Source organism: Carcharodon carcharias, chromosome 13, assembly GCF_017639515.1.
Source record: "Carcharodon carcharias isolate sCarCar2 chromosome 13, sCarCar2.pri, whole genome shotgun sequence".
NCBI lineage: Eukaryota > Metazoa > Chordata > Chondrichthyes > Lamniformes > Lamnidae > Carcharodon > Carcharodon carcharias.
Genome location: NC_054479.1, coordinates 48,733,913 through 48,747,330, shown reverse-complemented (window position 1 = coordinate 48,747,330; position 13,418 = coordinate 48,733,913). Strand labels below are relative to the sequence as shown.

Here is a 13,418-nt window from a genome sequence, read left to right as displayed (position 1 = left end):
GCAGTACTGTGACTTCATGCTCACTTTAAATTAGATAAAGTGTACTGCATTTAGTTGAATGAGGACTTTTATCAGGGAGAGGCATTTCTGGCCTTTCTGTGGTTAACCAATAGCATTCTAACAATGTACTTTCTGGTGACCTTGTTTGGTGTGTGCAAAGAAGATTTTGACTGAAGTATTTCCGAAGCATAGTGTCAAATATTCAGGCGTCACTGCTCTGTTGCATTTCCACTTTAATTCTAGCTGAAGGGTCACAAATTAGGCCGAAACTTTGAAATGCTGGGACCCTGCCCATCAGTGACAGTTCCCGATGACCTGTAAGAAGTGGAGGTTTCATCTGCCCCAAACAAGGTCATCAATGTAACCTCTATCTGGGAGTGTCCTCAGCCTATTAAACCCCAGCCAGATCCTTGGACGCTGTTCTGCCTCGTCAGACCAGGTGCACCAGTCTGAGGGTCCTGGGTCAATTCTGCATCCCCAAAAGTGGGGCTTGGAAGAGTCACCAAACACCACCCACCCTCCCAAACCAAATCTACCGCACAAAGCCACATTTTCTAGTCTGTCTATCTTGCTGAGTGAGCACACCCTGAGTACTGCAAATGCCTGCCAGATCATTAAACTTAAGTGCATCTCGCTCCTGACCGCAAAATTCTTGCCAGGGTCAGAGCAAGAGGCTCTTAGTAAACAGGCCCTGGCACTGCTGCCAGGGTCCCACCACCACCACCACCACCACCCCTCCCCCGCACCCCAACCTCCCTCCACTTGCTAATTTTTGGCCTCTCGGTTGTCTTGTTTACTTTGTCATTAGAAATTCAATAGCTAAAATTGAGATAGCATCATTCCCTGGCCTGAAGGGACTGGCCATGAAACTCTCCTAGGTTTGATGAGGATGAACTTACCGATGATGTTGTGCCTGCAGTGTGGACAGGTATGATGCTGGAGGAGCCAGGGATCCACACACTTCTTGTGGAACCGGTGTGTGCATGGGATCACACGCAGCTCCTGTCAATAAGAAAGTTGTCATTTAGAAAAGAGACTGGATGCTTTAAAACTCAAATGTGCTGAAAAGTGCCAGTGTAAAACTATGTTTGACTGATTAACAAAGGCGAAAGGCCTTGCCCATGCATTGACCAATCTAATCATAGAACTTAAGAAAGATAAATGGAAATACAATGTTAAAGTGCTTCTTATCACTTATACAGGCCCTTAGAAAGTGCTTGTGGTGAAATACTAGTGGAATAAGTTTTTTGCTTTCTATAAATCTAGGGTATAAAAGATCAACACTAAATATTACTTATAAAAGTAATCTCTAGGATCAAATCCAATTATGTTTCAAGGCAAGGAAATGGAACTGATAGGTCTGAGTACCCATTCAAGAAAGGAGGAAGTTAGAATCGCATCCTGGCTGACTTTAATTCTCCTGCCCAGGCAAAGAAAAGTCAACACAAAAGATAACAAGCCCTGTTCCTTCCGCCACCATCCCTTTTCACAATGAGAAGATATTACAAGTGCCTCACACTGTATTCAATAACTGACAAAGCTCTGGAATGGCTGACTTTCTAGGTCACAGATCATAGCCCATATCCAAATGTTTTTAGCTGCACACCCACACTGGATGAGCTCACCCTATGTCTTCCTGCTCCTTTTTCCTCCTGGTTTAAAAGCTGATGTCAAACCCGCCAGCTGATATTCAGGCCTAAGGCTTCATATTAGTTTCAGAGGCTTCAGTGAATGCATCTTCCATGGGAAAAATTCTGCCCCCCACCGTTGGGGGGGGATGTGTGGGAGTGGATGGGCGCGCCTCCGATCGGCGCCCCCAAGTGGAGGTGTGCTGCCATTTTACGTGGGTGGGCCAATTAAGGCCCGCCCAGCGTGATGTCCGCTCAGGAGCGCCATGTGCTCCCTGTGCTGGCGGGGGGGGGGGGGGGGGGGGGGGGGGGGGGGTGGGGGGAGGGGGGGTGTGGTGGGCGAGATTCCCTCAGCTGAGAGTGCACTCTTTTGCGCAGGTGCGCATGTGACACTGTCACATGAGTTGGGACATGTCCATAACTTTTTTTGAAACCTTTGATAAAATTTTAAATACCCTCATGAAACCGCATCCAGCCGGTGGATGAAGTTTCATGCTTTTTCTGAAGCCCGCCAGGGCTCCCAGCCTGCCTGCCAACCTTAAGGTCAATGGATGGGCAGGTCCATTAATGACCTTAATTAGTTTTTCAGTCCATTAATGACTTTAATTAGTTTTTCAATGGCCTCAATAGGCCGTTGAGAGGTCGGTGGGCACGCAGCTGACTTGGCTGTGCCCCCGCGACCTGAAAATGGAAATGACATGGGGTGACGTTGGTAGTTCCACCCGACATCAGCCCGCGTCATTTTACATGTTGGCGAGTGGGCCCCGCCACCCGCTTACCGACCGGAAGTTCCTGCCCCATGATCTTTTATGTCTTGAAAGACAAAATGTTCGGAGACCTTCAACTGGTCCTCTTTTGATTTCTATAATTTATTCTATTCATTTCTTTTTGTCCTCCTCTAGCCACAGTTCTGCAGCAGCCATGTCACACGATCACTCTTGGATTGGTATGGCTACACCCAACATTGACCTTTGACCCAAGGCGGAAAAACTTTTGCCTGGGCTGCACTAGGTTGTGAACAAGGGTTGGAACTGAAGACAGAATATTGATTCTCAAATCATACTGCTTTCAAAGTCATGGTATGAAGTCCAAAAATAACATGAACAGCAGCCAATACATAGATGTAATGCAATATTGCCATTGCTCCTTGGGAATCATTGGTAAATTGGGAAGTAGGAAAAGCTCAGGACAATTGGAACTGGACCCTGATTCACATGAATACTTCATAAAATTCTTTTATAACTGTAAAAAAAACCTCTCAGGCCTTCTTAAGATTCTAGAATTTTCTGGTAAATCAACTGAAACTGAAGAACTTCCATTGTTACTATTTGATCAAAAAGAAAGGGCCCCACAATTTTCTCTTTGTTAACATCTACATGCTAATCAAGCCGACTGTTCTGCCCTGTGGTTCCCAGAAGTTTGAAATAATCACACTATTTTACACGGATACAAGAGCTGCCATCAAATTCATTTCTCAGATCTCACCATGTGCTGGGGGCATGCTGGACATCTGACTGCAGTGCATCAGTGAATGTGGCACCCTGGGCACCTGAACACATACAGCCCCCACCGGATCCACCACCCGTCCCCCCAAATCATACTGGAACTATGCAATAATGCCAACCATAATGAAGCAAGCATTTCACAAACTGCTTGAATTAAACAAAAACCAGTTTGAAATAAGAGAAACTTTCTCCACCTCTCCGTCGACGTATCTTTCCAAGCAGATAGCACAGTCTGAGGTGGAGCTGCTACTGATCGTGTCTGAAGCACCACAGCTGCCTTCTCTGGGAACTTTGCTCTTCGATTTGAATTTTCTTGTTTCCATCTTCTCCAGGGCTTGGACTGCCATTCTGTTCATCGAGCTCTGTAGTAAGGTAGAAATATTTGCATGAATTGCACCAGTCAGTTGTTTGTTGCAGACAGTTTCTTTGCTAGAAGCTCAAAATACAGTAGAACTTCTTAATCCCTTGATCTTCCAAATGCTCCTACAATTTAAAGACCATGAAAACCCAAGCTCTAAATAACACTGCATTATCTACATCACCTTTACCTCCCACTCAACTGTGGTGCTGCCCAATGCTGTAGGCCTTAACTCTTCAACTCTCTTTGTAGACAGTAATTTACTGTTGGACTTCAATAATTTTTTACACTAATAAATATTTGCCTACAGCACGTGTATACCAGTACTCTTTCATGCAGCGGGTTTTGCATCTTGTGCCAGCTGTTTCATTGATCCCAGAGGGACCAGTGTTGCATTGTTACCTTGCCCAAATGCCCTTAATCATGCATCAGCAATAATTAAAGTATATTCAGCTACAAGGGTACATGACAGTTGAGTTCAAGCTTCTCACTATCTCATGTCCACACATGTACACTTCCAGCAGTGGAGATTGGGGTCACTGAATACCAATTAGTGGCTGTTTCCACTACTCCCAACCCAGGGACATCGAGGTGTCATGGCTACCTTCATCACCTCCTCACTCCCTGCTTAAAGTTAGGTAACAACACACAGTGGCAAACAAATTTTAGCCATGGCTAGTTGTTGGGACTTGTCAATCCCAGTTGCATGCTGGCCGAGTTGGTACTATAGATGGAGTTGATCAGCAGACGCTTCTTAGGTAGAGCACATCCTGTTTATTTACAAAGGTACTCAGCAGCTACTCATGAGTGCTTACACTTCTAATTCCATCTCTATACTAATGATTACTAACTACAGACTACTGGCTACGGAGGTAGCCCGCGCTACTCCTCTATTGATTACACAAGATCATGTGATCTTCCTTTATAACTTTCTTCTTAAAAGTATACTACACATTAGATAAAACCATAATTAGCACATCCCACTCCCTTTACTTGGAAACACATTTTATATTTACGATTACAATTTTCTCAAAAATATCAAATTATTTACACCTATAAGTAATTTACAAATTCAGTCTTTCAGGGGGTTTCCTTATGCGTGTAGAATGTCTCATCTACAGCTTCAGATTCTTTGTCAGGAACCCCCTTTTCTGAAGCTGTCTGAACATCAGGTTCTTCGGAGGGCATCTGCAAACCTGTTTCCTCAACTCTCGCAGGTACAACAGACACATTTGTACTAGGTTGAGTTTTCTCAACAGGAAACATTGACCTGGTCGTGAACACTGCTGGAATCATTTCTTGGTGATTTGTTTCTCTGTTCCTTAGTTACTCCACATGTCTCCATATGACTCGGCCTTCCACCTTCATGTGGTAAGATAGAGGTCCAGTCACAGCATTTATTTCACCCGATAACCACTTTGGTCCTTCTCCAAAGTTTTTCACATATACCGTCTCTCCAATGGTACATTTCCTGTCACGACTATGCAAATCATTTCTAGTTTCCTGACTTCCCTGATTCCTTTCCACCTTTCCCCCTAAATTCGGCATTATTAAGCTGAGATGGGGTTTTATCAATAACTCCGCAGGTGTGACATCTGTTGTTGTGTGAGGGGTAGTCCTGTAATGAAAAAGAAAGCATACTAGCTTGGTTGCTAAGGAATCTCCAGTTAACTTTTCCATGCCTGCCTTGAACATTTGAACTGCCCTTTCGGCCAGTCCACTTGAGGAAGGGTGGTACGGTGAAGTTTTTACATGAGTGATACCGTTGATGCTGATAAGCCGTTGAAACCCAGCACTCGTAAATGCCGTTCCGTTATCAGATAGGATCACTTTTGGTAGTCCATTAATGGCAAAACTTTGACGTGGCTTCCCAATTGTAGCAGAAGATGCTGGTGACTTCACCTCAGAAATGTTCATCCATTTTGACTGGGCATCAACAATGAGCAGAAACATTGTTCCCATGAACGGTCCCACATAGTCAATGTATAACCACACCCATGGCCTTCCTGGCCACTCCCAAGGGTGTCACAGAGCAATTAAAGATAACTTTTGCAATTGCTGACACTGCACACAATTCTTCACTAAATTCTCTATTTCTCCATCCATCCCAGGCCATCATAGATAGCTGTGTGCTATGGTCTTCATTCAGGAAATTCCTGGATGGGCATTGTATAGTTCAATTAACAATGGCTTTCTCCCTTTTGGAGGAACCATCACTCGTGCTCCCCACAATAAGATGCCATCCTGGCTGGTTATTTCAAGTCTTCTGTTAAAATACGGTTTCATTTTGTCAGATGCAGGCTCTTGTGCCCATGAAGCTTTTGTTCTCTTACTTGAGATAGAACTGGGTCCCTACTTGTCCAGTCTCTGATCTGTCTAGCACATACCGGTGATGAATCTAAGAAATTTAACAATAAAACAAGTTCCTTGTGGAACTGGGGCATCCTGATATTTTTCTTGTAAAGGCTAATGACTCAGTGCATCAGCGTTTGCAATTTGATTTCCAGGCCTATGTACAAGAGTATAGTCGTACGCTGTCAGAATTAAAGCCCGATTTGTGCTTCTGTGTACTCTTTCTAAGTGTCTTCTTCTTTCTAGCACTGACTTTAATCTCAGCCTTCTTTTCGACTTCAATATTGGCCAGACTACTCTCAGATGTAAGCTCGACTTGAGTGGACTCAGTGGTTGGGTCTCCCAACCACTTGCATGATACATTACAAGTTTCTTCACTATTTTGTATATGTTTGCAGTGTTTCTAATATGGCAGCTAAGCATCTTTATAAAGGGAGCGGACTGCAGTTGATTCTGGGACCACATCTTTGTAATCACCTGCCCAGTTACCAAGTATATTATAGGACCACAGAAGTTTATTATATGATGAGACGTTGGTTGAATAAAATGACTAAGTTGAAAGTCCCAAGATTTCATCATCTGTCTGCTACTTTGAAAATTCTGCAACTTTTGCCTCCAAAGTCCCTTTAGCTTCATGTAACTGATTCTTCAGCTCTTCCATCTCTTTTTTGTATTTGTTTGCTGCCTCCTGGAAAATTGAAAATTGTTGTTTCCTTTCTGCCAACATATCCTTCAGTTTACTCAGAGAAGTGCTGAATTCTTTGTTTCTCTTTGTACTTTTCCAGTGGTACAAACTTAGACCTGAGGGAATCTTGTAGTGTGTGAAGGTCTCAGCAGGTTTTCTTTTCCTTCTGAATGTTGCTCACCTCACCTCGAACTCTCGTCAATAAGCATGGTCTCTTCGAGTTTCTTCTGTTGTTCTACCATGTTTTGATAGCCTGCTTTTCTACAGATTGTTCAGCCCTTACACACTCCTTTTCAAAAACACGAATGTTTCCAGTTTCCTTTTGGAATCTCAGTGGCCAATCAAGGTTGATTTCCCTCAGCCAGTTTCGCCCTAGGAGGCTTTGTGGTCTGCCTCTCAATACTAACACTGGCGGTTTTGCTGATTGGCTTCCGTAATGGATAGTTAACCTGCTTTTGCCTTTGGCTTGGATGTCTTCACCTATATATGTTTTTAATTTGGCATCAGTTTCTTCTAAATTTAATTGGTGTTCTCCAGAATTTAGATATCTGTAGGTAAGTTCGCCAATTACTGTGATGGAAGCTCCTGTGTCCACTTCCATTCTAACAGGTCTGCCATTCACTTTCACTGTTGCATGTATTGGTTCTGTCTTTCCAACCTTCAAATTAAACAACGAATAAATATCTGAATACATTGCTTTAGGCTTTTCTACACCGTAGATCTCACGGGGTTTTTTCTTTTGTTTGAAAGTCTTCATGATTCTTTCCTCGCACTGTCTCACTATATGTCCATTTCGATGACAATAAAAACATTCAATTTTTTTAAACTGCCAATCGTTATAAGACTACTTGTTTCCACCTCCATGGCAATTATTCCTTGTTTTCGCTGCTACGTCCTTTCTTTTTATTTTCCCATTTGCAAGGGCTGTTTCCTGCTTCTCGGCAGAGTCTTGCATTTTTATGCCCTTTTTGGCTGGGGCTTCCTGCCCATTGTGGAAGATGGCACCATTTTGCTCTCCCTGTAAGGCTTTTGAATCCCTTACTGCACTTGCCATGGCCAATGTGATCTCTAATGCCTTCTTAAAATCCAAATTTGTTTAGGACAGTAATCTCCTCTGAATCGTGTCCTCATTCACACCACACACTAAACGATCTCTGAGCATGTCATTTACCAAGATATACCAAACTCCCAATTTTCTATTAACTGCTTCAAACTTGCCGTGAAACAAGCAACTGTCTGCCCCGGGGCTCTATTTCTCGAGTTAAACTTGAACCATTGCATTGTTACCGAGGGATTTGACTGGTCATGACTCTTCACGAGGTCCACCAATTCATCAAAATTTTTTGAATCTAGGGCACTAAGTGCCATCAAACTTTGAATCAAGCCGTAGACTTTATCCCCACATGTAGATAAGAGGTTCATTCACCTCTTCGCTTCCCTCGTAATTTCGTTCACCAGGAAAAAGAACGCAAAGCATTCAATATAATGAGATCAATTGTCCATGGCTGGATCATAAGGATCAGTTCTTCTGAATTGCAGCATTCTGTGAGGGCATTGCTTCAACGATTTGAACGAAACTTCTACTTACAGTTACTGTGCAAGGTGCAGCCCGATTTTGTTTCTCTTGATTTCTTCCGTTAACTTATTTTACTCTCAATGCCAGTTTGTTGCATCTATGGTTTATCCTCGCTTTTTCCTCGTCACCAGTTTGTTGGGACTTGTTGATCCCAACTGCACGCTTGTTGTGAGATGGCTGAGTTGGTATTATAGATAGAGTTGATCAGCAGACATTTCTTAGGTGGAACACATATTGTTTTACTCAGCAGCTACTCGTGTACCTACACTTTTAACTCCATCCCTGTACTACTGACTACTAACTCCAGACTACTAACTACAGGGGTAGCCCGCACTACCCCTCTGTTGGTTAAACAAGATCATGTGATCTTCCTTTATAACATTCTTCTTAAAGGTATATTACACATTAGATAAAACCATAGTTACCACACTGGTCTTAATGGCTCAGGTACTCACTGGATAACCCACTCAGCCATTTGGTTTAGTCACAGTCTCTGTACGGGTTATATCCACTTGCAATTCAAGGCACCTCCTCTAGCCAACAGCATTTTATAAAAGGCTGCTTCAGGCTGTCGTTTACCAGTTGACAGGCTTGAGCCTTCGAATTACAAACTGTGCAGTGCATCATGCAAGACCTGAAGTTTGTGTATGTGCTTCAATTCTCAGAGTAAATACTTCGTTTTGTGAAGGTGGATACAGAAAATCTCACCACAAGGATTCAAATTGGAGAAAATCAACCTCAGAAATACACCAGCACAATGGGTCAAGATCTCCAAGGTCCGCTACTTGTAACAGAATCGCAAACCTGTTCTTTCTTAAAAGGTTTATAATTTCATCAGTCCACATAACATGTAGAGGAAATCCTCCTCCAGTGTTCAGCATCCTATTAACATGATTTTGTGAGTCATTTAGATTGTGATTTTTAAAGGAGGTATAAAATATTCCGGCAGTATATTCAAAATTGTTAACCAAGAACAGCCTCAACAAGCTACATAAAATAAACTGTCAACTTAGTCATTTTGTTCAACCAACGACTCATCAGGCAATAAAATTTTGTGGTCCTATCATATACTTGGTAACTGGGCAGATGATTACACAGATGTAGTCCCAGAATCAACTGCAGTCAGCTCCCTTTATAAAGATGCTTGGCTGCCACATTAGAAACACTGCAAACATATACAACATAGTGAAGAAACTTGTAATATATCATGCAAACATCAGTGTGAAGTTATATGCTTACTTATGGAATGGGGACACAAGATTCCTGTCAGGCCTTCTCCATCACTCTTATTGACACAACAGGCAAACACATTTACCCCAGTAAAGCTAAATTCTGTATCATTTAAAGCACCTATTAAGGGAGGAGGTAAGGATTCCATCCAAGGTTAAGACCAACAACTACAACTGCATATGTTTCTTTGGGTGGTTAATAATAGAATTTGACTTCGTTGTTGTGCTACATTTTTAAAACATGAATATTTTAGCTTAATGACTGGCACCCAAACCAACTCTCAAATCTACTAAATAGGAATCAAACTGTAAAAGATTGCTGCTAGTCTCAAAGCTCAAAAAAAAAATTGTGGGAGTCATTTTGACTCAAGGTAATGGCATGAAATGGGTGATATGGATCAGCCGCCTGTAATGCATTTCTCCTGATTTTCAGTTCTGTTGAAGTCGATAGAAATAAATGTCAGTGGAGAAGCAGAATGGGCGGTTATTCCGACCTTGTCTGTTTTACAATGCTCGAAGTCAAAGGTACGCCTCCCACATAAACCGGTTCACCATTCTCCTCCAAATATCTATCCAGATCCATGTTGAATTTATTGACACCATCCAATTTTACCGCCTCGCTGAGAACATTTACCTTCTTTCTAAAGTGGCTCAATCTAAGCTGCCTGATCATTTACAGGCTTAGGCTTATGCTGTCTTGAGGAAGCAGCAATTATTCAGGTTTGGGAGTTTCCAAAGTCATTATAATCTGTACTAGTTCAGTCAGATTAGTGCTTAAAAAAATGTCTGCCCCTTACCTGACTCCTACGTTGTTTGAGTTTGATTTTAATGAGTAGAACCAGACAAACGAGAGACACTACCACAAAGAAAGCCAGGAAGATCCCCATGTCAAAGTATTCTGTGGGCTGCTGGTGAGGCGGAAGGAAAGAAAAATGTTAATAGCTGGTCTACATTACAGATTATTGATAGAACTATAGTATTGTATAAATAAGCAGTTTCAGCCACAAATATTTCAATGACTGGTGACAAAAAACAAAGAGTAAGCATTGTCCAAAAGGCATATTCACCCTTGCTATCACATAAGTCTGTGCTAATATGCTTTCTAATTAATATTTCTAATTCCCTCTGCCATCATGAGTGGCAGCCAGTAACCATTAGTGCACAGGCAATATAGATATTAAATCCCCCAAAACAAAAGCAAAATACTGCAGATGCTGGAAATCTGAAATAAAAACAGAAAATACTGGAAATATCCAGCAGGTCTGGCAGAATCTGTGGAGAGAGCAAGTTAATATTTCAGGTTGATGATAGTTATGGAATATGATCCCAAAAAAATGGCAGGAGTCCTGGGAATCCCAGATTTCATGCAATAAAAAACAGAATAAGCCTTATTCAGTCACCGTGAAAGTAGTGACCATGATTATAAACAGCGAAGTTAAAAATGACCCCATGGGGCTGAATTTTCATCTCTGCGTGCGGGTGCATGCCTGACATTTATGAGTGTGAAATAGCGCACGATAACATTGGGCGACATTATCACGCACTTGTGCGATATTTCCGTTGGCGGGAGTCGGCAATCAAGAGCGCTGTTAAGCCCATTAATTCACTAATTAAAAGGAATTGTTCCCTGCCTGTCCAACCTTACGGTTGGCGGGTGGGCAAAAAGGCCAAGTGGCCTTTGGATTTTTGAGGAAAGCGCATACATGGGCAGGATGAGGTTTCTGATGTTAATTAAAAATGAGTTAAAAATGTTTAAATCTCATTTCTAACATGTCCCTGCTCATATGACAGAGTCACATGAGGAGACATGTTTTCCTTAATTTTACCATCTTTGTTTGTAAAATTAAAAATCTTCAGCTCCCTGAGGCAGCTGTGTGCCTTCAGGGAGGTTTCTGTGAGCGTACCCGCGTGCATGAACTGACTTCCACGCTTGTCCTCCTCCCCTCCCCATCCAGGCAACCCTGAGCATGATTTCAGTGCATGATTCACTAGCCGTTAATTGGCCAACCAGCGTGAAATCGCGGGCGGTGGACCGCTGCGCCCGCCCAACAAGGGGAAAATCCTCCTCCATGTGTTCTTATCATTTCTCAGGGAGCATCTACCCCATCACTTCCGTATTGATTTCATTTAGTTTGAATATGAATATATAGAGTCCTAGATACAGCGACGTTCAGCTCCCTTCTCAACACAGAAACAGCAGAAGTAGAAATAGCTTTTGAATATGAGCCATCGTTTCCTGAATCCTTTAGTGAATGGTTCCCAAAAAAGATTTCTGATTGGATCTGTGGCGCTCATGAGCAGGATTTCATCTTGCAAAAAACGATAAAGATTCCAACGCTGACTGCCTTTCTATTGCAGTTAATGAATGCACGGCATAGCATGGAACTGAGTTAACAGACCAGGAATGTTACAAGTTTGACTGTTGGTTGGAACTGCTACATATTCATGGGTATTAGTTAACCAGTTAAGGCTCCTGTGTCCCATCAAGGCGATGGTAATGCAGTGGTAATGTTACTGGGCTAGTAATCCAGGATCCCAGATTAATTCTGCATTCAGATCCCATTACAGCAGTTGAATTTAAACTAAGTAATTAATTTTTTAAAAAACTGGAATAAAATGCTATACTTATTAATAGTGTCCATGAAACTACTGGGTTGTCGTAAAAATCCAACTGGTTCACTAACATCCTTCATGCAAAGAAATATGCCATCCTTACCCAGTCTGGCCTACATGTAACTCCTGACCCACAGCAATGTGGTTGACTCTTAACTGCCCACTGAAATTGCCTAGCATGTTGTACCAAACAGCTACAGAATTTGGACTGCAGTGGTTCAAGAAGGTGGTTTGCCAGTACCCTCTCAAGGGTAAGAGGGCAATAAATGCCAGTGATGTCAAGATCCCAAGAACAAGTGAATAAAATAATCTTTTTGCCTGGCTGTACATAGGTGCCAGTTATCGACAGGAGCAGGCCAATTTGTTGTGCTACACATCCCCTTTTTTGTGGTTGAAAAGCCTGGTCAAGGATCATGCCCATTGAATGGGCAATACGCTGGAGGCTGATGTGGAACCTCCAAGCATCGAGGAGGGCGATGGTGGCATAGTGGTATTGTCACTGGACTAGTAATTCAGATACCCAGGGTAATGCTTTAGGGACCTGGGTTTGAATCCCACAACAGATAGTAAAATTTGAATTCAATAAAAAATCTGGAATTAAAAGTCATGAAACCATTGTTGATTGTTGTAAAAAAACCCATCTGGTTCACTAATGTCCTTTAGGGAAGGAAATCTGGCATCCTTACCTGGTCTGGCCGACATGGGACTTCAGACCCACAGCAATGTGGTTGACTCTTTAATGGCCTAGCAAGCTAATTAGTTCTCAAGGGTAATTAAGGATGGGCAATAAATGCTGGCCTAGCCAGAGATGCCCACATCCCATGAACGAATTAAAAAAAAAGTTACTATATGGAATTTTCCATGTCACAATCCTCTACTGGCATGGAGCCTGTAAACTCTTTTAAAAGGGATTTAGACAGTTCTTGGAAAAAGAGGAAAATTAAAGGTGATGGGGAACAAGCAGGAATATGAGATCAGACTAGATACACACGACACAGGCTTAACATGCTGAGTGACCTGTTTTTCTGCCGTACCATATTATGATTTAATGATAACATTCAAGTCAGACCATTCAGTAGGGAGGAAAGCAACAAAGAAATCTTTTTCCAGGGTGGGCCACTTAATGAAACAAGCACTGCATCGTAAGAATGTATCGTTGAAAGGATCAGTCAGTGTAGTGGTCACTTGTTGGACTTTAACCTCTTCAAACAAATAAAAAATAACTCAGTCTTGAATTATAAATAGAAAAGATAATTAATAAAATAGGTCTCAAAAACCTTGAAGAGTAGAAGTGGCTATATATTAAAGTTTTTTTTTAAATCAGGCAACACAAATGCTAAATGACATTGAACTATTTAACAGAAGCAAATAATGGTGAGACAGCTTGACTTAGAAATACATTGGCCAGCAGGTGGAGGCCTAGCTACACAATAAAGCCTCAGCCAGTTATTCATCATACTGAGAAGCATATT

At 42.1% G+C, this 13,418-nt stretch overlaps 1 protein-coding gene across 3 annotated transcripts in view; it reads right to left on the bottom strand.

Annotated features, from left to right (window-relative positions):
• znrf3 (zinc and ring finger 3) overlaps positions 1–13,418 on the bottom strand; it is a 262,915-nt gene that overhangs the window by 20,552 nt on the left and 228,945 nt on the right. For 2 of the 3 annotated variants that reach the window (XM_041203148.1, XM_041203150.1), the window contains 3 exons: positions 10,131–10,241; positions 3,328–3,495; positions 900–1,002 (listed from right to left, as the gene is read on the bottom strand). In XM_041203148.1, the coding sequence (XP_041059082.1) occupies positions 900–1,002; positions 3,328–3,495; positions 10,131–10,241 (382 nt within the window). The remainder of the gene's footprint in view (positions 1–899; positions 1,003–3,327; positions 3,496–10,130; positions 10,242–13,418) is intronic. The other variant, XM_041203149.1, reaches the window with a different exon arrangement.